The sequence below is a fragment of the Ziziphus jujuba genome, chromosome 3 (assembly GCF_031755915.1).
Source record: "Ziziphus jujuba cultivar Dongzao chromosome 3, ASM3175591v1".
NCBI classification, from domain to species: Eukaryota; Viridiplantae; Streptophyta; class Magnoliopsida; order Rosales; family Rhamnaceae; genus Ziziphus; species Ziziphus jujuba.
The window spans coordinates 810,533-837,706 of NC_083381.1; the positions used below are offsets into that span (position 1 = coordinate 810,533).

The window sequence follows — 27,174 nt, forward strand, 5'->3', positions numbered from 1 at the left end:
TGAATAGAAAGCATTAGCAAATTAAACTCTGTTAGTGACAAACAACATTTTTTATATTAAAAATGACAACTTATAGCACTTGCATAAGAACTAGTATCATTAGCTTCTACATTATCAAATTCGATGATGAAAAGTGACGATATAAATAACATATTTGCTATATAAACAAAATGATTGATAAAAAACATTTTTGCAATATATAACTAATAATGGGAAACTAACACAATTAGCATATTCACTGTTACACAAGTGACTGGTTTTATTTATGTTACTTGTTTATAAAAAAAAAAGTACCTCAAAAAATGTGCATTGATATATACGTTCCCACAAAACTTCTTCAAAACCAATTCGTCCTTGAGAGGGTGACATGTCCGCAGATCAGTCCAACCACTAGTCCACATCCATATCCAATCGCTATTCCTTCCCAACTAAAACCAACTTTGGATTCCAGTTCTCTGCTTGGACAAGACATTGGTGTGTCAACGTTTTCACACTTCTTTGACAACTGAGGGCCACATAAACCTGGGTTTCCTTTAAAAGAGGAACTTGAAAATGTATCCAACTGTCTGCCCTGTGGTATTGGGCCTATGAGTCGATTTTGGGAGAGATTTAAATACTCGAGGAATGTAAGTTTTGTCAATTGTTGAGGGATTCTACCAAAAAGCTTGTTTTTAGAAAGATCCAACGATTCGAGGTCACCCATATTTCCAAGAGATGATGGGATAATGCCTGTAAAACTGTTGCTGGACAGGTTGAGCACAACTAAAGACCGCAGATTTCCTAGGCTACTGGGAATTTCTCCTTCGAGCATGTTATTTGAGAGGTCAATGGAAGTGAAGATTGTTAAGATGATCTCAAACAAATTCATTTCCAATCCTTTACTGATGTGTAAAATCAACTCGCAAGTGCACGATTCGTTTTCAAGTAATAAAGTGGAAAAATAGGATTGTCGTACCTAAGGAATTAAGTATTAAGTACCAAAGATAATTAGGTTTTGATAATATTTGAACTAAAATTTAAGATGGCAATTGAAAATTAAATAAACTAAATTAAATAAAAGCAATCAATTAAAATTAGATCAATTTCAAGTAAGAGAGAGAATTGAATAATTATGAATACTAGGGCATTTGATTTCACCACTAACTATTCCAATTTAATTACTTAAATATGTGAATTTAATTAACTAGTAATTTTGTTAACCACATTTAATCACAAAATTAATCAAAAGTAGTTTCCACTCACAATTGATAATATTCACATAACGTAATTTATTCCTTCCGGCCTATAAATTAAATCATGCAAATTCATCAAGCATAGATTAAGCAAATAATATGGCATGAGACATAACTATTTTCCAATCAATTATGCATTCATGTAAATCATTGGAGATCCATAATATTATCCTTTTCCAAGCTCAAATATTATTAAAATCATTCATTTCATTCCTTCCGGCCTATGAAAGCATTAAGTATACCAATGATTTATTAACAAAACATATTACTAATTAAATAAAACTCAACATATATTAAAATAATTAAACCTTCATAGTTAGGGCTACATCATAGCCCTAGCTATGAAAATTAGTTCATGGTAAAAATAATTTCAACATCCATAATTATTAAAAATATGAAAATTAGTTCATGGTAAAAATAATTTCAATATCCATAATTATTAAAAATAATAAGATTCACAATTAAAGAGAAAGGAAAAGAGAATAAAAACTATTGAAGAAATTCTCCTCAAAGAGCTCTTAAAGTCGTAGCCTTCCACGTCTCTCTGCCTCCTCCAAGCTCTCCAATTGATCTTCTAAAACTCTAAAACTTTAAAACCCTAGAACCTTTAAGAGAATCTTAGAAACTCCCAAAATTTGGTTTGTTTCTATTTAAGGTTCCTAAAAGCTCTTAAATAACTCTCTAAACTTGTATATCTTCCTTCAATGTGGTGGGGGCTATATATATAGGACCTTGGAAATCTTTTTCTCTCTTTATTTTCAATGTGGGAGTGTTAAAAGATACCTTTTTTAGGCCATGAAAAGGGTTGGACGAATTTCATGTGTAAAAAGGAAACTGGATATTACTTGCTCTCTACTACTTTCCTTTTATCTAATTCCTCCTAAAAAAATAGTTAATTAGTCTAATTTACCCTTAATGAAGCATGTGACATGATATGTGCCTCATTAATGATAAATTAACCAATTATTGCCACTTGTTTTTATCTTGGCCCTCAAATTGCCTTGATTCTCTCTTTTGATCAATGGTGGAGATTTAACTAGAATATTATTTTTTTATAAATTCTAAACTTTAAATGATGATAACTCTTTGCTCGCACCTCAAAATCCAAAAATAACGAGACATTTGAAATCCTTAGATCGTGATGATTCATATGACATCCACTTCCATCATGAAATTCCCGATAGAATCTTTATGAAATCTTCAAGGTATCTTTTTGGAATCTTTTTAATGCTTAGTCCGTTCGAGCTCAAATCTTGCTTCCCACCATAATTCAACCCAAGGAATCCATTTTTATGGTTGTTTTCTTAAAATTCTTCCTCTTTTACCTAGATTAAGAAAAATACATAATTAAGTATCTTTCCATAATAAATTAACACAAACTAACAAATATTAAGCTATAAATATGGCATAAAATCATCAATATTTTAGACCTAACAAATACCCCCAAACTTAAGATTTGTTAGTCCCTAGCAAAGAAAAAGAATAAGAAAATGAAATTTTATTTAAAGAACATAAGATACTTTAATGAGGTGCCTCAAAGATTGTATAACATATGACTTTTCAAATGGTTTCAAAGCAATTATGTAACTCAATACCTTATATTCTATCCAACATATATGATACTTCCAATGTGTGTGTGTGGAAATCAATTTATACACTTAATTATCATATGCTTGAATAAATTTACAAGAATTAGAGGTTGATAATAACGTGTGAACTACCATATGCTTGACTTAATTATCACTCTCCACTAATGTAGGTTAACGCACCACCTTAAATCATTAGGACTTCATGGTTTCTATTGTTAAGGCTAATGGATAAGGCTAAAGAAAGAAAAGGATAGGATATAATAAATCAAAGAAAGAAAGCTAAAATTAAATATCAATGAATAAATTACTTGTAAAATTTGTTTCTTTACTAGAACTTCTTTTCTTATTTTAACTTCAATTTCAATATCCTTTTTCTCCTTTTTATTGTGCATACATTCTTCAAATCACACATATTCTTTCTTCATTTCTTTTTTTTTTTTCCTTTTTTCTTTCTTTTCCACTAAACCCCCAAACTTATTTTTCTTCTTATTGCACATTCAAACCTCCAATTTACACAAAAATGCATACTAGAGCCAAATTCACTAAATACTTAACCTCCAAACTTTATTTTTTTTTCCTTTTTTTCTTTTTTCAACACTCAAACAAGCTCACAAGCATATATTCATATCAATTCAATTAAAGCTCTCTTTGTAGTATGTTCAAGGTAGGAAAAAGAAATTTAAGGCTAAAAAAGGGTAAGCAAATGTGCTTTAATGAAGAAAAGGCTCTAATACATCTTTATGCATCCTAAAGGCTCAAATAAGGTACTAGTGGAAGATAATGTATTAGGTTGGCTTGAAAGGCTCAAACTTAAACAAAGATGGCCTAAATCATGTTCTTAGTAATGCATTCACCTAGGATTTCGGCTCAAGCAATAATCAAGCAAGTTCTAGAGTTCAATTAATAATAAAGTACTCTAATTCATGCAAACCTTCTTCAAAACACAATTTAAATTATGCATTATTGATTATGTGCTCAAAATTTATTGAAAGTACCAATATGTGAATTCAAGCATTTAGGCATACACAAAAACAAATCCACCATCTAAAAACCAATTTATTTTCAATCATAGTCTTATCATTGGTGTTGAAATGTGGTGATCTTGCCACAATGTGCAAGGTAGTTCGGTTACACTTGCACTCTTTGTTTTGCAACATCAAAGACCAAACATTGTTTATGTTTATGCATTTTATTTTATCTTGTAATGTTTAAGAACAATATCCTTTTTGTAATGCCCTAAGCTCATTATCTAGCTTAAAGCCTTTATTGTCTAGTTGCTGGAATTGTATTTCCAGCAACATAAGTCCACTTCCTTGGATGCCGTTTGAAGTAGGTTTGGTATTTAGACCTTAATTTTGGATATGATAAACTAGATATGCAGAGGAAGCAGCAACAAAAAGAATGGCCCAATTTGGAGCTAGGAAGGCTGAGTTAAGCCCAAAACAATCTGACCCTTATGCAGTGTTGTTGCCCAGAAAACTGGGCAAAACTGCCTCGGGTTTGATTGCTTTTGAATGGGTAAATGGCCTTTGTTTTATCTGGTTTTTGGGTAGAACATAGTTTAATATTCAAAAATGCTTCCCTCCAATTTTCAAGTCAAATGGAGCTGGTTTTCAAATTCAAATACCTTAGACAAGCTGAACTGCCCATTAAAGAAGGTTTCTTGCATGCCCAGCACATTGATTAGAGTTAGTTGAGGTAGTTTGGCTTGGTTGGTTACTTTTAATGCTTTTGTATTTATTGCTCAATATGGCAGCATGCCTTATTGTATTTTTGATGTATTTAAAAGTATGAAAATTGTAATGAAAAACGTTGAGAAAGAAAATATTCAAAAACAGATTTTGAAAAACAACATTTTTGGTTCTCTCTCTCTCAACTACTACATTTTTGGTTTCTTCTTCTTCCCAAAAGCTAACAACCTTCTCAAGAACCCTAAACCTCCATTAAAACCAGAAACAAAACCTAAACAAACCCAAAAAAAAAAACAAAATCAAGAATCAAGAACCAAGAACCAACAACAATCATTCTTGACTAACACCTTGAATGATTGTGCTCTAGGGTACAATAACATAAACCTACACCAAATTCCATCATGGTATTAGAGCATAGTGTAATTTATTAGGACCTTGTGAGCTTTCAACCTAGACCATTTTATTTGTGAGAGGATCCCCTACCTAAAGCCTTCCAACCGAAACCAAAACCACCCAAAAAGACTAGTTGAAACTCACCAAAACACCACCACCCGAGAGCTTGTTCTTGTGTCCATTTTTCAAAACTTTTCAAAAACCATTTTTTCAAATGGCTTCACAAGCCTTTGCAACCCCAACACCACCTAAGTTTGAAGGCCAAAACTATTCCATTTGGAGTATAAAAATGAAAGCCTACCTTCAACCCTTTGGTTTATGGGAAGTCATAGAAGAAGGTTATGTAGTGGAAGAGTTGAGAGCTAATGCAACCCAAGCACAAAGAAATGCACATGAGGCCGAAGTTGCCAAGGGGTTTAAGGCCCTCACTACCTTGCACTCCTCCATGAGTGATTCCATTTTTACAAGGATAATGTCATGCACAAGTGCTTGAGAGGTTTGGATAAAGCTTCAAGAGGAGTTCCATGGAAATACTAGAACTCGGCAAATGTAAGTTTTAAACCTAAGAAGAGAGTTTGAGACCTTGAAGATGAAGGAGAATGAGCTTGTCAAGGATTTCATGGAAAGGATGCTCAAAGTGGTAAATCAAATTCGGATCCTTGGTGAGCAATTGACCGATCAAAGGGTAGTAGAGAAAGTATTGGTGAGCTTACTCGAAAGGTTTGAAGTTAAGATTTCCTCCCTTGAAGAATCTAGAAATCTTAGTGAAATAACCTTGAGTGAGCTCATCAATGCTCTTCAAGCAACCGAAGAAAGGAGAGCCATTAGAAAGGAGGAGACCATAGAGAGTGCATTCTATGGTGGCCACGGCAACAAAAAGAAGAATAAAGGAAGGAAGAGCAACAACACCACCCAAACCGGTTTTACAACCAACAACAACACAAACAACAACAAAAATGGATGGAATCAACAACAACAACAACAAAGCCATCAAAACCGAGGCCCTCATTGCAAGAAGCTTGGACATCCACCATCCAAGTGTTTTTGGAGGCTGGATGCATCTTGTGAAAGATGTGGAGGAAAAGGCCACATTGCCAAAGTATGCAAGCAAAGGAGAGAACAAGCCAATGTGGTTAATGAAGAAGCCGAGAACCTATTTGTGGCCACATGCCTTAAAGCCACAAGTAGTGGTCTCGGTTGGCTTGTGGATAATGGTTGCTCACACCACATGAGTTTCCAAAAGGATGGCTTTGTGGAGCTTGACCGAAACTACAAAACCAAAGTGAAGATTGGTGATGGCCGGTTCATGAAAGTAGAAGGCAAAGGAGATGTGTGCTTGAACACCAAGGAAGGTACCAAAATTATAAAAGATGTGCTATATGTTCCTAGTTTGGGTGAAAACTTGCTTAGTGTAGCACAATTGGTAGAAAGAGGCTTTGCTTTAAATTTTGCAAAAGATGGATGTATCATATATGATGCTTGTGGTAATGAGATGTTTAAGATACCATTAAAGGACAAAAGCTATAGATTGGACCTAGTTAAGAATGAACAAGCCTTAAAAACCAAAGTGGAGTCCATTTCTCAACTTTGGCATAAAAGGCTTGGGCATTCTAGCTATGGTGCCATGAAAAACACCAATGCCATTATGAAGGACATGCCAAATATTGAGGAGATGAAAAGCCTATGTGATGTATGCCAACTAGGGAAATCCACACGACTTCCATTCCCTAAAGCCGGTTCATGGAGAGCTAAGGAGAAGCTTGAGCTAGTCCATTCGGATGTGTGTGGACCAATGAGTTTGTCATCAATTGGAGGATGTAAGTACTTCCTAACCTTCATTGATGACTACTCAAGGATGTGTTGGGTATATTTTCTAACAACCAAGTCATAAGTGCTTGAGAAGTTCATAGAATTCAAGAAGATGGTGGAAACCCAAAGCAATGCAAAGATGAAGTGCTTGAGAACCGACAATGGTGGAGAATATACAAGTTTGGCTATGGAGGATTTTTGCAAAGAAAATGGAATGGTGCATCAATTCACAACACCATACACACCACAACAAAATGGTGTTTGTGAGAGGAAAAATAGGACCTTGATGGAGATGGCAAGGTGCATGATACATGAGAAGAACATGCCAAAGAAGTTTTGGGCCGAAGCCATATACACGGCTAGCTACATCCAAAATCGAGCATACACCAAAGCCAATGAGTCCAAGACACCCTATGAGATATGGTATGGAGAAAAACCATCTTTGGACAACATAAAAATCTTTGGAAGTGTTTGTTTTCTTCATGTTCATCCACACATGAGAGACAAGCTTGACAAAAGGGCAAATGTGGGCATCTTGGTCGGCTTTAGTGAGGTTACCAAAGGTTTTACGGTTTTCAACTTGAAAACCAAGAAACTTGTGGTAACAAGGGATGTGAGGATTGATGAAGATGATGTTTGGGATTGGACAAAGGAGGAGCTTCTTGTCCATGAAGATAATGCTCGGTTGGATGATGGAGAAGAAGAAACCAATGACAATGACAATGAAGAAAATGAAGATGATGAGGAGGATGCACTTGAGACCATTGGAGCCGAATTGGAGATTGGAGATGGTGTTAGAGGAGAAAGGCCATTGCTTGAAATATATGAAAGGTGCAATGTTGCCTTGAGTGATCCTACCAATGCTCAAGAAGCTATGCAAAAGAAAGAGTGGATGGAGGCCATGCAAACCGAAATGGATATGATAGAAAAGAATGAAACTTGGTCTTTGGTTTCTAAACCTAAAAACAAGAAACCAATTGGTGTAAAGTGGATCTTTAGGACCAAGTTCAACTCGGATGGAACAATATGCAAGCACAAGGCAAGGCTTATGGCAAAAGGCTATGCACAACAAGCGGGTGTAGATTATGGAGAGACTTTTGCACCGGTTGCAAGAATGGAGACCATAAGGCTCATCCTATCCATCTCGGCCTCAATGTCATGGAAGGTGTACCACCTTGATGTAAAGTCGGCTTTCTTGAATGGTGTACTTCAAGATGAGGTTTATGTCAAGCAACCCGAGGGCTTCATTGTTCAAGGACATGAGGACAAAGTCTACCATCTACACAAGGCACTTTACGGGTTAAAGCAAGCACCTAGGGCTTGGTATGGCAAGATTGATGGTTACTTGACCTACCAAGGCTTTAGGAGGAGTCCAAATGAGCCAACACTATACATAAGGAATGAAGAAGGCATGATTGTTATCTCACTCTATGTGGATGATTTGTAGAATGTGGAAGTTTTAAAAAATGAACTTGAAAAAGAGTTTGACATGTCAAGCCTTGGTGAAATGAATTACTTCCTTGGAATGGAAGTGATGCAATGCTCTAGGGGTATTTTCATATCTCAAGAGAAATACATCAAAGATCTTTTGAAAAAGTTCAACCTTGATGAATGCAAGCCAATGTCAACACCAATGAGCCAAGGAGACAAATACAAGAAGGATGATGGCACACCAAAGGTAAACCCGATCCTATATAGAAGCATGATAGGAAGTTTGCTCTATGTATGTTCATCAAGACCGGATATTATGCATGCCACATGTGTTTTGTCTAGATATATGCAAGCACCATCCCAAAATCATTTTGTAGGTGCCAAAAGAATTCTTAGATACTTAAAAGTAACACAAGACTTTGGAGTTTGGTATGATAGGCAATATGTGATGAGATTAATGGCCTACTCGGATAGTGATTGGGCTGGATGCTTGGATGATATGAAGAGCACTTTGGGGTATCTTTTCTCACTTGGTAGTGGACCATTCTCATGGAATGCAAAGAAGCAAGCAACAACCGCTCAAAGCACCGCCGAAGCCGAGTACATTGCTTGCTCTTCATGTGCAAATCAATGCATTTGGCTTAGGAAATTATTGGAGGACCTTGGTTATCCTCAAGAGGGTTCAACCATCATCAAATGTGACAACACTTCAGCCATATCAATAGCCAAGAACCCCGTTCAACATGGAAGGACAAAACACATACCGGTGAAGTATCACTCTTTGAGGGAGTTTGAAGAAAATGGAGAAGTAAGCTTGGAATATATCAAGACGGAAGATAACCTTGCAGATTTCTTCACCAAGCCACTTCCAAAAGCAAGATTTGAGACCTTGAGGAAGCTTCTAAATATTTGAAGCAAGAACACCAAGGAGGAGTGTTGAAATGTGGTGATCTTGCCACAATGTGCAAGGTAGTTCGGTTACACTTGCACTCTTTGTTTTGCAACATCAAAGACCAAACATTGTTTATGTTTATGCATTTTATTTTATCTTGTAATGTTCAAGAACAATATCCTTTTTGTAATGCCCTAAGCTCATTATCTAGCTTAAGGCCTTTATTGTCTAGTTGCTGGAATTGTATTTCCAGCAACATAAGTCCACTTCCTTGGATACCGTTTGAAGTAGGTTTGGTATTTAGACCTGAATTTTGGTTATGATAAACTAGATATGCAGAGGAAGCAGCAACAAAAAGAATGGCCCAATTTGGAGCTGGGAAGGCTGAGTTAAGCCCAAAACAATCTGACCTTTATGCAGTGTTGTTGCCCAGAAAACTGGGCAAAACTGCCTCGGGTTTGATTACTTTTGAATGGGTAAATGGACTTTGTTTTATCTGTTTTTTGGGTAGAACATATTTTAATATTCCAAAAGGCTTCCCTCCAATTTTCAAGTCAAATGGAGCTGGTTTTGAAATTCAAATGCCTTAGACAAGCTGAACTGCCCATTAAAGAAGGTTTCTTGCATGCCCAGCACATTGATTAGAGTTAGTTGAGGTAGTTTGGCTTGGTTGGTTACTTTTAATGCTTTTGTATTTATTGCTCAATATGGCAGCATGCCTTATTGTCTTTTTGATGTATTTAAAAGTATGAAAATTGTAATGAAAAACGTTGAGAAAGAAAATATTCAAAAACAGATTTTGAAAAACAACATTTTTGGCTCTCTCTCTCTCAACTACTACATTTTTGGTTTCTTCTTCTTCCCAAAAGCTAACAACCTTCTCAAGAACCATAAACCTCCATTAAAACCAGAAACAAAACCTAAACAAACCCAAAAAAAAAAAAAAAAACAAAATCAAGAACCAAGAACCAAGAACCAAGAACCAACAACAATCATTCTTGACTAACACCTTGAATGATTGTGCTCTAGGGTACAACAACATAAACCTACACCAAATTCCATCAATTGGCTCATTAAAGTACTTAAGAAAACACCACAAAAAGAATTTTTTTTTTTAATAATGAAGGAAAATAAAAACTAAAACTAACATTTTTGAAAACTTATAAAAACACTTAAATGGACAAGATTTAAAAGATGCAAAGCATGCTTTTCACCCCCAAACTTAAAATGAACAATGTCTTCATTGTGAAAAACATAAAATAAAGCAAAAGGAAATAAAAGGTAAAGAATACTCCCCTTTGAAGACATGGAATGTTCCTCGTAATGTGAAAACTTGAGAAAAACCTACATGTTGCATTTTCCCTACAGACCATGTGGCCAAAAAGAAGGGCATGTATCCATACAATTTGATGTACTCCAATGCATATTCAAGGTGGTGATACTCCAAAAACCTAACTTTAGACTTGAAATTCTCAACATTCGTCTTTTGCTCTTTTACACCTAAACATCTTAAAACCTTGTAAAAACTCAAACAAAACACATCAAAACAACCTAAAAACAAGAAAACAACTAAAAACAACTAAAATAAATAGATAAATATAAGGCAAAGAAAGAAACTTGGGTTGCCTCCCAAGAACGCTTGTTTAAAGTCATTAGCTTGACTCCTTCCTTTAACTTAATTAAGATCATCCAAGTAGAGGCTAGTTTCAAGCACTCCACCTTCATAATATGGCTTCAACCCCTGCCCATTCACCTTAAAACTTTCATGTCCCAGTTTGGTGATTTCAATTGCTCCACTTGGAAAAATTTGTACAATATCATATGATCCACTCCATCTTGATCTTAATTTACCTGGAAACAATTTAAGTCTAGAGTTATAAAGAAGTACCTTTTGTCCAACATGAAAGTTTCTCTTTTTAATCATCTTGTCGTGCCATCTCTTTGTCTTTTCTTTGTAAATCTTTGCATTCTCGAAAGCATCCATCCTAAATTCTTCAAGTTCATCCAATTGCAATAGCCTATTCTTGCCCACAGCCTCTTGATCAAAATTGAGAAACTTGGTTGCCCAATATGCTTTATGCTCTAATTCCACGGGAAGATGACATTCCTTACCAAAAACCAGTTTATACGGAAAAGTACCAATGGGGGTCTTATAGGCGGTCCGGTATGCCCAAAGTGCATCATCTAGCTTTAAGCTCCAATCCTTTCTTGAAGCATTGACCGTCTTCTCCAAAATCCTCTTTATTTCCCTGTTTGAAATTTCTACTTGCCCACTAGTTTGTGGGTGGTAAGGAGTAGCAATTTTATGTCTAACACCATATTTAGCAAGAAGGGATTCAAATTGTTTGTTGCAAAAATGAGTGCCACCATCACTAATGATTGCTCGGGGTGTACCAAATCTAGTAAAAATGTATTTTTTAAAAAATTTTACTACAACTCGTGCATCATTAGTAGGTAGTGCACTAGCTTCAACCCTTTTAGAAACATAATCCACAGCAACTAAAATATATTTATTACCACAAGAAGAAGGAAAAGGACCCATGAAATCAATACCCCAAACATCAAACAATTCTACCTCAAGGATATTCTTCAAAGGCATCTCATTCTTCCTTGATACGTTCCCGGTTCTCTGGCACCTATCACACCCTTGCACATAAATATTAGTATCTTTAAACATAGATGGCCAATAAAATCCAGAATTTAAAATTTTTGCTATGGTTTTTCTAGTCCCAAAATGCCCCCCATACTCACTAGAATGACAACTTTTAATAATGGACATTGTCTCTTCTCTAGCAAGACACCTCCTAATTATACCATCGGCACACTTCTTAAAAAGATAGGGGTCATCCCAAAAGTAATACCTACTTTCCTTAAGAAACTTATGCTTTTCATATGGTTTTTCCAAACTAGGCGGCATAACATTAGTAACCAAATAATTAACAATGTCAGCATACCAAGGTACATGAAACATACCATCAACCTTAAACACTTTCTCATCTGGAAAACACTTTTCTATATCTCTTTCTTCTTTTTCCTCACTCAATTCCAACCTAGACAAGTGATCAGCTACTAGGTTTTCTACTCCTTTTTTATCCAAAATTTCTAAGTCAAACTCTTGAAGTAACAAAACCCATCTAATTAACCTAGGTTTAGACTCTTTCTTACTCATGAGGTACTTAATTGCACTATGATCGGTATAGACAATGGTCTTAGAACCTAACAAATATGCTCTAAACTTATCAAAAGCAAAGACAATGGCAAGCATCTCTTTCTCAGTAGTAGCATAATTAAGTTGAGTATCATTCAAAGTTCTAGAAGCATAATAAATAACATGCAGTTTTTTATCTTTCCTTTGTCTAATAAATAACATGCAGTTTTTTATCTTTCCTTTGTCCTAAAACAGCTCCTATAGCATAATCACTAGCATCACACATAATTTCAAAAGGTAGATTCCAATTAGGAGTACACATAATGGGAGCACATATTAATTTTTCTTTCAAAAGATTAAAAGCATGCATGCATTCATCATCAAAAACAAAGGGAACATCTTTATTCAACAAGTTACAAAGAGGTTTAGTTATCTTGGAAAAATCCTTAATAAATCTCCTATAAAAGCCCGCATGCCCAAGAAAACTCCTAATACCTTTTATTGAAGTAGGTGGAGGCAATTCTTTATAACTTCTATTTTAGCTTTATCTACCTCAATTACCCTTTTAGAAACCTTATGACCTAAAACTATGCCCTCTTGAACCATAAAGTGACATTTTTCCCAATTAAGCACAAGATTCGTTTCTTTACACCTAGAAGAACCCTAGATAAATTTTGCAAGCAAGAGGTAAAAGAATCACCAAATACACTAAAATCATCCATAAAAATTTCAATGATATCTTCTACCATATTCGAAAAGATGGACATCATACACCTTTGAAAGGTTGCAGGTGCATTGCATAAACCAAAAGGCATCCTTCTATAGGCAAAAGTTCCATAAAGACAAGTAAAAGTAGTCTTTTCTTGATCATCAGGGGCAATAGCTATTTGATTGTAACCGCTATAACCATCTAGAAAACAATAATATTCCTTACCGGCTAACCTTTCTAACATTTGATCAATGAATGGCAAAGGAAAATGGTCTTTTCTAGTGGCCTTATTAAGCTTCTTATAATCAATACACACTCTCCACCCAGTAACTAACTTAGTAGGAATAAGCTCACTCTTATCATTCTCTTGCACAGTCATCCTACCTTTCTTAGGAACTACTTGAATAGGACTTACCCAATTACTATCCGAAATAGGATAGATAATCCCGGCATCTAAAAGCTTTAAAATCTCACCATGAACCACTTTCTTAAGATTAGGATTAAGCCTCCTTTGATGTTCTACAGTCGGTTTATGGTCTTCCTCCATAAGTATTTTGTGCATACAAATAGAGGGGCTAATACCCTTAATATCAGCTATAGTCCAACCTAGTGCAGTTTTATGTTCTCTTAAAACTTCTAAAAGTTTGGCTTCTTGGTCCTCACTAAGGGCGAATGAAATTATTACCGGAAGGGTATTATTAAATCCTAGAAAAGCATATTTTAAATGACTAGGTAGTGGCTTCAAATCAATTATAGGTGGGTGCTCCAAACTCGGTATCTTTCTAGGTCCACTCTCACCTAAATCCTCAAACTTTCCAACATAATCTACCTCATAGTGGGTGGCTATATCTATGATGTTACACTCTTGTTTTTCTTCTTCTGTACATGGTCCAAATAACTCACTCAATCCTAAGGGATCCGAATTACTTTCCTTTGCCATATCATTTACCAATTCATCACATGCATCGACAAGAAAGCAGCAAGAAATTTCATCAAGATTAGGAAATTCAACAACATTAGGGATTTGAAAACTTACCTCCTCATTGAGTACTCTAAGGGTTACTTGCCTTTGTTGTACATCAATTAGGGCACATCCGGTTGCAAGAAATGGTCTTCCAAGAATGATTGGAATGTTGTCATCTTCCTCCATATCAAGTATCACAAAGTCTGCAGGGAATATGAACTTGTTTACTTTTACAAGTACATCCTTCAATATTCCCCTTGGCCTTTTGATGCTTCGATTTGCCATTTGAAGAGTCACTGTGGTAGGTTTCACATCTCCCACTCCAAGCTTCCTGTAAATGCTATATGGCATCAAATTAATGCTAGCACCTAGATCACAAAGAGCCATAAAATTATAATGTCCAATGTTACACGGGATATCAAAGCTTCCCGGATCTTTTAACTTGGGTGGAATCCTATGGTGTAACCTAGCACTACTCTCCTCACTCAAAGCTACTAACTCATAATTCTCCCACCTCCTCTTGTTTGACAATATCTCCTTAAAAAACTTAACATAGGAAGGCATTTGTTCTAAGGCATCTATGAAAGGGATATTTACATGCAATTGCTTAAATACATCAAGAAACTTTGTAAATTGATTATCTACCTTTGCATTCCTAAACCTAGATGGGAAAGGTGGAGGTGGGGTTTTCTTGTAGGCTTGATTCTTCTCCTCATTTTCGTTGTGCTTGTCAATAGGTTTGGTTAGGTAAGGTGTTGGTTCAACTTTCTTTGATCCAGTTGGTGAGCTCTCGGCCTCTCTTACATGTGGTGGTATGTACTTTGTTGGTGGAGACTTCATGGCATCACTTAAACCTTCATCTTTTCTCCTATAAGCCTCATTATGCTCCACATTTGATTTTGAGTTGTCATGTGTGACCAAGTGTGATGTTGAGTCTATAGGGCTTTCCTCATCTTCATCATCAAGAATTACCATCCATTTGTCACTTTCTTTAGGCCCGGCTACTTGCTTTCCACTTCTTAATGTAATGGCTTGAACCTGCTCCTTTGGGTTCTTCTCCGTTTGGCTTGGCAAAGTTCCTTGACTTCTTTGGAATTGAGTTGCTAATTGACCTATTTGGTTCTCCAAGCTTTTGATTGTAGCCATTTGGTTGTTGAATATTTGACTATGGTTTGTCAATTGTTGCTCAGTTCTCTGCATGAAAGAATTAGTATTATTAGATAACTCTTGCAAGGATTGTTCAAGTGAAGAAAATTGCGTTTAAGCTTGAGAAGAATTTTGATTTTGATGTGCAAGTTGCGGCTTTTGGTAGAATGAAGATTGGAATTGTTGTCTTTGAAACCCTCCACTTTGTCCTTGATTAGATCCTTGCTGGTTGTTGTTAGACCATGAAAAATTTGGGTGGTTCCTCCATCCTGGATTATATGTGTTAGAATATAGATTGTTTTGTTGCTTTTGGAAGTTCCCTACAAAATTAACATCATCAGAAGCAAAGGGATTTCCAACTTGGCAATCCACACTCTTATGATTATGAGCACCACATAAATCACAAAATAAAAAATTATTAGTAGATTGGATAGAATTCACCCCTATTTGACCAAATTGAGTGTTCAAGGTCTTCATAAATTGGGTTGCAAGTTGAGCTCCTAAGTTGTTAATATCAACGTCTTCCACGACCTTTACTTGACTTCTTCCATTTAGTCTCCTCTCACTTGGATATTGGTAGTTATTATGGGTCATCTCTTCAATTAATTTAAATGCTTCTGATTGCCTCTTCTTCATTAAAGAACCTCCTGCAGCTGCATCTACCAATTGTTTGTTACCATAATCTAGACCATTATAGAAAATTTGTACTTGTATCCATGTTGGAAAACCATGGTGTGGGCATCTTCTTAATAGTTCCTTGAAGCACTCCCATGCATCATACAAAGTCTCTTGGTCCCATTGACAAAAATTGTTTATATCACTTTTCAATTTTGCGGTCTTTGATGGAGGAAAAAATTTGTCTAGGAATTTTGCTTCCATAGCATCCCATGTAGTGATAGTACCTGCAGGTGCAGAATTTAACCACAGTTTTGCCTTGTCTCTAAGAGACCAAGGAAAAAGTCTTAATCGAAAAGCATCATCAGAAACACCATTTTGTTTAGACATATCACACAATTGAAGAAAACTAGAAATATGCATGTTTGGATCTTCATGAGGCAAACCACAAAATTGAACATTATTAAGCAAAGAAGTAGTAGATGCTTCAATTTTAAAATTGTTTGCTTCAATGGGTGGTCTCCTTATGCAAGACAAATCACCAACTTTCTTGTGAGCAGCATACTCGCATATGGGCAAATCATCTTCTCTTTGGTTGGCCATTGCACCTTCTTGAGTTCCTTGGTCTATACGTACCCAAGTACCCCTTATGGCTTGTTTTCTAGGTGCTGGTTTATTTTCTAAGTCAACTTCCTCCTTGAACTCTTGATCACCACTATGACTTATACACAACACCTAATTCCTAAAAAGAGAGCAAGTAAAATAAATTAGAAAGAAAATTAGAAAATTGAACAAGAAAAAAAATTATTAGAATTCTAATGTTGCTAACTAATCTAACAATTAAAATCAATTAGCAATAAAGAAAAACAAACTAACACTTAACTAAAAGATAAATGAAAATCACTCTAGGAAATAATGAACCAAATGAATAGAATGCAAAAAATTAAACCCTTTTGTGCAGGTATGCTTTTAAAGTAAACAATTATGCCAAACTAAAATTTCAACTAAAAGTAAGCTAAACCTAATCTTATTCAACCAAACAAATAAAAAATAATAATAAAATCCCTAAGTATGCTAGACTTGTAACCTAAGCACCAATAAATTAAAAACACAATTTTGGTTTCAAGTACCACAAAATAAGTATTAAAAATTCAAAGCAAGTTGGCCAAACAAGCAAAGAATTAAAACCCTAGCATGTAACACTAAAACCAAAATTAATAAACAAATATAAAAATTTGAAATAAGAAAACAATGATCAAAGTACAACTAAACCCAATCCGAATTAATATTAATGCCTTAATCCCCGGCAACAGTGCCAAAAACTTGATGTGTAAAATCAACTCGCAAGTGCACGAATCGTTTTCAAGTAATAAAGTGGAAAAATAGGGTTGTCGTACCCAAGGGATTAAGTATTAAGTACCAAAGATAATTAGGTTTTGATAATATTTGAACTAAAATTTAAGACGGCAATTGAAAACTAAATAAACTAAATTAAACAAAAGCAATCAATTAAAATTAGATCAATTTCAAGTAAGAGAGAGAATTGAATAATTATGAATACTAGGGCATTTGATTTCACCACTAACTATTCCAATTTAATTACTTAAATATGTGAATTTAATTAACTGGTAATTTTGTTAACCACATTTAATCACAAAATTAATCAAAAGTAGTTTCCACTCACAATTGATAATATTCACATAACCTAATTTATTCCTTCCGGCCTATAAAGAAAAAATCCTCTTGTACCTAAAAAGAAAAAATCGCTAAAACATACTTATATGGCTTGATCAACTATTTGGAGAATTACATGGGTGATCGTGACCAAAACATGAAGGTTCTACTAAAGCGTACCTTAATTGTAAATAACCACTATTGGATCAAAATGAGCAGGGTGAAAAAGCTCTTAACAATGCAAGAGAAACTAATGATCCACCATACAATCTTGAAAGAAGATAGATAATTATAGTCAATTGGAACCAAACAAAATTTAGAAAGATCAAACTTTTATCATCGTTTAAAGACCAGATGACATGTTCTTAATGAAGGATCTAGAATCTCTATGGTGGAACCTGAACCACCAAAAAGTGAACAAGAAGACATAAAACAAATAAAGGAGAAAATTTAAAACCTCATGTTAAATGTTGATCTAAAATCAATGAACTAGATATTGCAGAAATTGAATCTCCATTCATAAATGTGATCTTGCATAAAAACCTCCATCACTGTTTCTACTACCATCCACTATTATGTATAATGGTGTTGGTGACACAATTAAACATTTCAAATCATTTCGTGAATTGATGGATTTCAACAAGATTAGCAACTTGGTCATGTGTCGAGTCTTTCCCTTTATACTATTTAGAGTAACTATCAAATGGTTTAGACAGTTGAAACCTACATCCATCAATACATTTTCTTAATTGAGTCTAATATTTTCTGCTGAATTTGTTAGAGGAGAAGCGTTGAAGAAACCTATTACCAACATTTTGGCACTCAAACAAAAGGATGAAGACTAATTAAAATAATATATTTCATGCTTCAACATTGAAAGCAGCCCAAGTATAGGACTATAGCAACTAGATAGCACCAGCAAAGATAATGACAATCATTAGTAATGAGAACCTTCTATGGATTTTAGGTAAGTTTTCTCTAAGGAACTTCCATAATCTGCTAAATATAGCATAAAGATTCATCAATGTGGATGAGATTGTCAAGTAAAAAGGGAAAATATAAGGAAGTGAAGCAAAAATTGTGATCGAAAGTGAAAGTGAGGAATGGGCCTAGAAGGAAGGGGGGGTGTTGGTGGTGATTGGATAGGCTCTTGACAATTTAAAATTATGTGTTTAACACTGATGATAAAATACGAACCTGCAAAAACCTATGCCTACTTCAATTCATATCTGTTATTCCCTTAAACTACAAGTTCATAGTTTATATATTTTTTAGCAATTGATGCATCAATCCTTCCAAAATAGATATATCAAAAACAATAATATACAAATGTAAATTACAAAAAACTAAAATAAAATAATCAACAAAATAGATTTTTACATAGAAACCCTATAAGGGAAAAACCAGAGTCACCAACCACCACCACTAAACTGAAGTCTACTATGAAAGGCAAATTATAGAATCATAAAGTCATGTCCTAAGTATCGGGAATAACATTGATATTCCCAACTACTATGATGGTGGAGTGACTCGATTTCCTAACTATTGGACAAAGTGGCCTTAAGCCCAGACCACTGTAATGACCACTCCTGGCAAGGATGACTTTGAAGCCCCATCATCAAAGCCTTCCTCGCAATGGACTAAACCACAACGATCGTCGCCAGGGTCTTCCTCGCAAGGGTACACCAACACTACTATTGCAACTATCTTTCTTGCAAAGGAAACTCCTCCAAGCTTCATCATAACAAATCCCAGAAAACAACACAAATATGATGTAGAAAATTTGTTTTGGGGTGCTTGGAAGATGAAAAAATCCCATGCGTTTCTCACACTAAGTGGGAAAATAAAAATAAAGAAACCTAATAATCAAAACTTAAATAAACTAAATATCAATGGGAGAAAAATCAATACAGCATCAAGATAATCAACAATAACTGGTTAGGATTGATTTTTAAGCTTAAAACTCTAAAATCTATAAGAAAGTTGAGGGAGCAAAAATGGTGGCGTGTCTCCTCTTTTTCTCCACTCAAACCCAAGAATAAAAATGACTTTTTTAGAAATCCGGGGATGTTGTTCAAATAATATAGGAGATTGTTTAAACAATGTTTACAAAGTCAAACCAAAAAATGATACATGTCCAGACGTTGTTTGAATACATAGATCCAACAACTAGAAATTGACAATGGCAGAATGTTGTTCTAACAACGTCTTAGCTTCGTTCCAATAAATGATGCCTTAGCATCATTCCAACGACATTCAAACTTGTCAAAATTAATATTCTAATTTCCAAAAAATTATGAAAATTATTTTAAGCCCAAGTTGAAATACTCAAAGTGTAAACCTAAGTAAAAATATAAAAAACAGTAAAAAAATAAACTTTGATTTATCATTTAAACTTGGATTTATCTGCAAAAGTACTATGCGAAAAACGTGTGTGCCTAACCACTTAATAATAAGGAATTGGTCTTTAGGTCACTTTCCATTGCTGATAGAGATTTGTTCTTCATGCTCTGGTAGTGATTGATACAAATACTTTACAACACAGTGTTTTGACTCATGAAAAATTATCAATATACAAAAAACTAACTTAACAAAAAGAAAGGAAAACTAAATCAAAATAGTAACAAAAAGAAGGTCAATATCCAACCATTTGCTCAGAGACTGCCACATGTTTAATATCCTCATTTCCAAAGGTATACACCTTAATACTTCATGTAATCAAGTTCTAAAGCAAATCAAGAATCAAAACTTATTGAAATGGATGAACAATCTGTTACGAATTTTGCGGTCAAAGATTGTGGAAAATACTCCTTTTTTGACAATGATCATGGTCACACTACTAATAGATATTTAAACCTAGAAGATGAAATTAAGGACCTGATATGCAAAGGATATCTATGCTAATTTGTAATTGAAAACGGAAACCAAAATGAGAGAAGTGGTATTCATAAAGTTTGTGATAGACAAATAAATGGTGATGATCAACTACATAGGCATAAAAGGGAAACAAACAGGGTGACCAATAAAAAAATGCATTTTATCTTTGGAGATTCAACTTGTAGCAATTCCAACCATGCATGACGTAGCTATGCTTGTAGTTTTAGGTATTCTAGAGATCATTACATTTATTTGATCAAAGGACCTGTCAAAGAGACAAAGATGAAACCATGTACCATCATTTTTACTGAGGAATACACCAAGGTTATTTATTACCCACATGATGATGCACATGTTGTCACCATGATAGTAGCTAACCATACAGAAAATTTTATTTTAGTTAACACTGACAGCTCTGCTGATACTATACAATATTTGGCAGAGATCACTTGAAGCCAATTACCCCACCTTTAATTGGATTCTTAGGTAAGATAATCCTTAGGATAATCTTCAAATCAAGTAATCGTAATGTGAACTTTCTTGTCATGGACTGTCATTCTGCACACTATGATTAGTATGTTTCGAGGCAATGTTATGTTTCAACTTTAAAATGAAAATCGGTTGTTATGGAGATTTATATAGATTACTCTAAGAAAGCCCTCAAAGAATAATTGAAACTAGAGAGTGGAAGCACTAGAAGAACTGGATATCATTGAAATAGTTTTTGATGATGTCACTAAAACTATGAGAATCGGCATAACACTTAATCCAAAATTCAAGATCTGGTTTATTGAACTATTGTACTAGTAACGAGATTTTTTTGCATGGTCACACCAGGATATGCCTGATATTGATCCCAAGGTAATAGCTAACAAGCTTAGCATCGATCCAAATCATGTTGGTGAGAAAAAAAAAAAAAAAAAAAGGCATACTTCCAATGCTACAAGATATACAGCAATATGTGATAAAGTTGATAAATGATTGAACGTTGGCTTCATCCAAGTAGTTGGGTATCCAAAACAGCTATCAAATGTGGTTCTAGTCAAAAAGGCCAATGAAGAGTGGTGGATTTATGTTGATTTCATAAACCACAACAAAACCTGTTCTAAAGACAACTAACCTCTACGAAGAATAGATTTGCTAGCAGATGCAACTGTATGCAATGGACCATTATCATTTACGGACGCTTTCTCCGGTTACAACCAAATTAAAATGTATGAGTCAAACTAGCAAAATACTATGTTTATCACAGACTAAGGCCTTTACTATTACATAGTCATGCCATTTGGCTTGAAAAATACTAGTCTCACTTACCAAATACTGGTAAAACAAGATGTTTTAGAGATAGATTGGTAGAAAATGGAAGTCTATTGTCAATGACATGCTTGTTAAGAGCAAGAATAAGAGAATCATGTAGTAGATCTAAAATAGACCTTTGAGATATTAAAGGAGTGCCAAATGAAATTAAACCTTAGAAGTGTGCATTTAGAGTGGCTTCCAATAAATTTCTTGGATTTATAGAAATTAGTGAGGAATTAAAGCCAACCTAAGAAAAATTAAAGAAATGTTAAGATCAAATCACTTAGACAGTAAAAGAGGTACAGCTGTAGATTAGGATAGTTGCAACATTTAACATATTTGTTTCCAAGGCCATCAATAAGTGCTTAAATTTCTTCAAAGCACTAAAAGGTGGCAAAAAGTTCAAATGGGCTGAACAATGCAAGGAAGCCTTTCAACAATTGAATCAGTACATGAGTTTAGCACTACTTCTTTCTAAGCCCTGGTGAGAATTTATATACTACCCTATGAGATAGTATACGATAATGTAGTTAGATTTGTAATAATCAGAGAGGATGGAAACATTCAGCGTCCAATCTATTTCATCAATGAAACATTGACAAACAAAGAGATGAGGTACCCTAAAGTAAAAAAAGCTTATTCTAGCATTAGTAGTTTCAATAAGGAAGCTACGACCATACTTCCAAGCACATGCCATTATGGTGCCTGTTAACTAGTCATTGTTACAAGGGTTAAAAGACCATCTCATCTTGTCATGTGGTTAATTAAGCTTAATGAGTTTGGCATGCGGTATAAATTATAGATCACAATCAAAGGTCAAATAGCGGTTAACTTCATAGCCGAATTTTCTTGATTCCCTGAAGGTTGTCCATGGATGAATCTACCAAACAACCATTGCTAGTTTAGACTTTGCATGTTGATGAGTCATGTAATGATCAAGGTAATGGAGAAGGCTTAATATTGACTACCCATGCAGTAGATAATAAAAAATTAGAATATGCATAAGGATTTAGGTTCAAAACCTCCAACAATGAGTCAAATATATGAATCATTAGTAGCAAGATTACAGCTAGCTATTGTTATGGGAGCAAAAGGGTATTGATTTCATTGGCTCACGGCTAGTTAATCATATTAGAGTTGAATTCCAAGAAAGAGAAGAAAGAATCTTAACATAGTTAACCAAAGCAAATGAGCTACTAATGAAGTTCAAGGGATTCACCATTATACACATCCCTAGATTGAAGAATGTGAATGTAGACTCATTAGTTCAACTAGCCTTGACAATAGAGACAACTTCACAAGGACTATACCAATCAAATTTCTACATGAACCAAGCATCATTTTAACATCATAAATGGTCCTTCCAAATCATTATACTCTTAAAAAATGGAGAGCTTTGAAACGACAATGGAAGCAAAGCGAGTAAAGTTTAAAGCTTCCCATTATACTTTAATTGATGGAGTTCTGTACAATTCCCTACCATACCTTCATTGTTTGAAACCAAAGGAAGCTGACTATGTTAAGGGAGATCCATGAAAAAGTATGTGGAACCATTCGTGAGATAGAACTTTGGCATGCAAGTCTATTGAACAAGGCTATTATTAGCCAACCATCTTTGAAGACTCAAAGAAATTTTCCAAGAACTATGGTAAATGCCTATGTCATGCAACAATTCTACGAGTACCACTTCAAGAATTGATGCAATTAGTGCACTATGGCCTTTTGCTCAATTGACATTTGACATCATTGGATTGCTTTCCATGAATAAAGGTCAACTACAGTTTCCAATTATCATTATCAACTAATTCATAAAAGCAGTACACCTGGCATCCATAATTAAGAATAGTACATCAAGTTTTATGTGGAAAATTTTGATTTGCCAATTTGGAGTTTCGTATACCAATATTACTGAAAATGGTTTGACAACGCCAGCTTTAAAGACACATGAAATCAACTAGGTATCATCAATTCATTCTCTTTACTAACCCATCCTTAAGTTAATGATCAAAAAGAGGCTATCAAGAAGATTATAGGCCAGCCTAAAATTGAACTTGAAAAAATTAAAAGGAGAATGGAGTAAGGAATTGCCCCATGTTCTCTAGGCATACATGACCACTACTAGAATTTCTGTCAGTGAGATACAATTTTTAGAAGCTTTAAGTGTAAAGGCAGTTACTCTAGAAGAGAATCGTATGCCCAACCTAAGAAGAATTTCTTTCTCCTCTGATTAGAATAATGATGAATTGAGGATTAATCAAAATATACTAAAATAGTGATGAGAAATTGCATAAATCAAAGTAGCAAGTCATTAGAAAAGAATGACTCATTTTTTTAATTTTTAGTTTAAACCAAGAAACTACTATGTCGGTAACTTGGATTTGTGCAGAGTTATTCCAAACACCAATTAGATGAATTTAGGTTGTTTTACTCCCAACTGGGAGGGTCCTTACAAGTGATCAGAATTGTGCAACGAAAAACTTACCGTTTTGAAGATATGCAAAGAAGAACTGCAACATGTCCCTAAAATGCAGAGCATCTCAAGAAGGTAATATTAATAAGTTGGAATATCAGTTAAATCTTGAGTAGTGATTAGGATATTTAGGTTAATAAACTCTACACCTTTTCATTGGTACATGTAAGATTTCTTTTATTGAATAAAGTTGATTACTTCGATTACATTTTGAGACTACTCTACTTTATTCTTCCTCTATCCTGTTTTACACTTAAATTCCCTTAAACTAATTTTGGTATCTAACCAACTGGTTAAATGAAATTGGGGGTATGGACTACAGTCTATGGGCTATATTCTACACTTTTACAAAAAATAAAAAAATAAAAAAATGATGATATGACTACTTGGAAATTTCTATTATTTGGGAAATAAGGTTCGAAGTATCGGTATCGATGAAAATATCAAATATTTAAAATACAAAAATATTCATGGAAATATCAGAACTTATTAATTATTGATAAAAACTCATAGAAAATGATGGAAAAAAGAATAGAAACTTACAGAAAAAAATGGAAATTATAAAAACTTTAGGATTAGTTTATTTAATCAACTCATTATCAATATAAATATTTTAAAAATATTAAACGTAAATTATATATTTCTTAATTAATGGACAAATAGTAAGCATTAACAGATATAAATATAATGTTGTTAATAAAAAAAATTCCAAAAAATATATATTTGGTAAAATTGTAAATTAGTTAAAAGTTGTAATACGAAAATATTATCTCAATAACATGGAGGGCTCCTTGGTGGTTGAAAACTATTGCTTTTTCACAATCTCATTTTTGGATGTGTAATATAAAAAGTAATAATCAAATTGCTATATCTTTTGATAATTTTATAATGTTAAAATACTATATTGTATCTTTTAAATTTAACTAAACATCAATAACATTTTCTTAAATTTTTTTATTAGAAGTTAAATTTATTAGATATTTCTAAAATTTTCATAAAACTTTTTGTAAAAATTTCAGAAATATCAACAAATATTGTGGAAATTTTGACAAAAATGTGAAAGAATAGATATGGACATATATGAATGGAAAGTTTTAAAGAAATATCATAATTGTGACGAAAATTATGAAAATTTTGCTTGTTTTACTTTGGAATCTAAGTTTCTCATTGACCTATTAAAAATTGGAAATTTCAAAGAAATATTGAGGAAGTTATGAATGTTCTAAATCATGTCGAAAGCAACATTACTATATGGAAGTTTCTAATATTTCAACCGTAACTTCATGATTTTCTACTCCAAATTCCTGTTTGAGTTGGTGAGTCCTAGTGTTTATAACACAGGCAAATTTAAGCATCATGGAGTCTCCCCTAAGACTATAAACTAGTTACAGCATCCATGGATGTCGATCATAGTAGTATGCTATCATAAATAAATGAATTTTAATCTCTCTTGAGTTTAGAATAATCTTTAGTAACCATGAATAAATAAATTTTAATCTCTACTGAGATTAAAATAATCTCTGAAGTTAGGACTGAAAATTAAAAATAAAATATATACAAATTACAACGTCTAAGAATGTTGATCATGGTACTACACAATCATGAATAAATAAATTTTAATCTCCCATGAGATTAAAACCGTTGTTGGTCTCTTTCAAGAGTACAAGATATGTTAAAAATATATAAAATACAAGGGTGTTGGTTATGATTATGTGTCACTGTGAGGTATTCCTTAGGACTTAAAAATATGCAGGTGCATACACACACACACAAACACACACACACACACACACACACACACACATAATATTACAATGTCTAATGGTGGTATGCCACTATGAACTTATGATCGTTTAAATCGATAAGTCCTAACATCATGGAACAGACTTATACAAAACAATGATGTTTTATTCATAAAACTTATTGTCACTAGTTGATTAATTATTTGAAGTAGACAAGAAAGATCGACCAAATGAAGTAAGCGAAAGGAAAACTACTTTATTGAAAGAAATTCAACTACCAGCATTATGTCCTATTAAATGAAAGACAAAGTAATGCATCTTACCAAATGAAAGACAAGCCAAAAATATAAAGAAGATATATCACTACTATTGACCACCAATGGAAGAATTCATGGAATCAACCATGAATCCCTGGTCATTAGCAATGGTAGCTTGGTCATCACCAACAAGTTCTTCACCATCAACCACAAGGATATTATCTCTAGAATAAATTGAAGCTTTATTTTATCTATTCCCATCTGAATGGTCATCACCCTATATTAAAAACCAAGTTATACCAAGATTTTTTAAATGCATCTCATCTTGGCATTGCATATACCCTCTAGCAAACTTTTGATTCTATAGGCTGGCCATTTCATCATAATCATTGAATTCTTCCACCTATTGTTTGTTCAAAACTTCAATCTTTGGTGATGCCTTAAACTTGGCAATAGCGGCTAATTTTTTCTTCATCCCTTGCTCTTGCAAACTTCAAAAGATCATCTAGATTATTAGCTTTAACTTGCAAGCAAGAGACCTTGTATAGGATATCAATATTTTTCCATTTTTCTTTTTTTTTTTTTTTTTAATAACCTATACTACCTACTAGCAATTTGACAGGCCCTTTCAGCAAACTTGGCACACACTGTTTCATGACAACCCTTTTCTCAACTCCTTGAAAAGTGATTGAATCTTTATCATAGTGAAAGCAATTTGTAAAAGAGTAAATAAATGAGTATTAAAAAAATATTATATATAACACTAAATTATATTCAAGTAATTACCTTGATAGGCTAATTAAAGCAACATTGATAGAGTTATTATGCATAAAATATTAATGATTTTATACCACTTTATTGACTCATTATTTGTTAGTTTGTACTTAAATTTTATGAAAAGTTCACTAATTGTGTGCTTTTCTAAATGTAAGAGAAAAAGAAGAAATTTAATAAAAATAACACAAAATTTGAATTGCTTGGACTAAATTGTGGTGAGTATCAAGTTATGGAATGATTTTATTTTGTATACTTAGAAATTTATAGAAGAATTAAAGATTCTCTAAATCCTCGCCATCAATCGAAGAGAGATAAATTGAAGATCTAAGAATTCCTTCTAGTCCACATGGTGGCTTATTATTCATCCAAGTCATCAAGATTTTCCAAATTACAAGATTAAGAATACATGGCCAAGATTGAATGAAGAAGTTCAAGGGTCTAGGAGCATTATAAGTGGTG

General features: G+C 33.9%; 1 protein-coding gene and 1 non-coding gene across 2 annotated transcripts; one reads left to right on the top strand and one right to left on the bottom strand.

Annotated features, from left to right (window-relative positions):
• Positions 1-337: 337 nt before the first annotated feature.
• LOC107435964 (receptor-like protein 33) lies at positions 338-868 on the bottom strand. The gene has a single exon (XM_060815834.1). It carries the CDS (start codon positions 866-868, stop codon positions 338-340), a length of 531 nt encoding a protein of 176 aa, XP_060671817.1.
• A 14,860-nt stretch (positions 869-15,728) lies between these two features.
• Positions 15,729-15,835, top strand: LOC112491134 (small nucleolar RNA R71). Its single transcript, XR_007242354.2, has one exon. It is a non-coding gene; the product is annotated as a small nucleolar RNA R71 (small nucleolar RNA).
• The last annotated feature ends 11,339 nt before the right edge of the window (positions 15,836-27,174 follow it).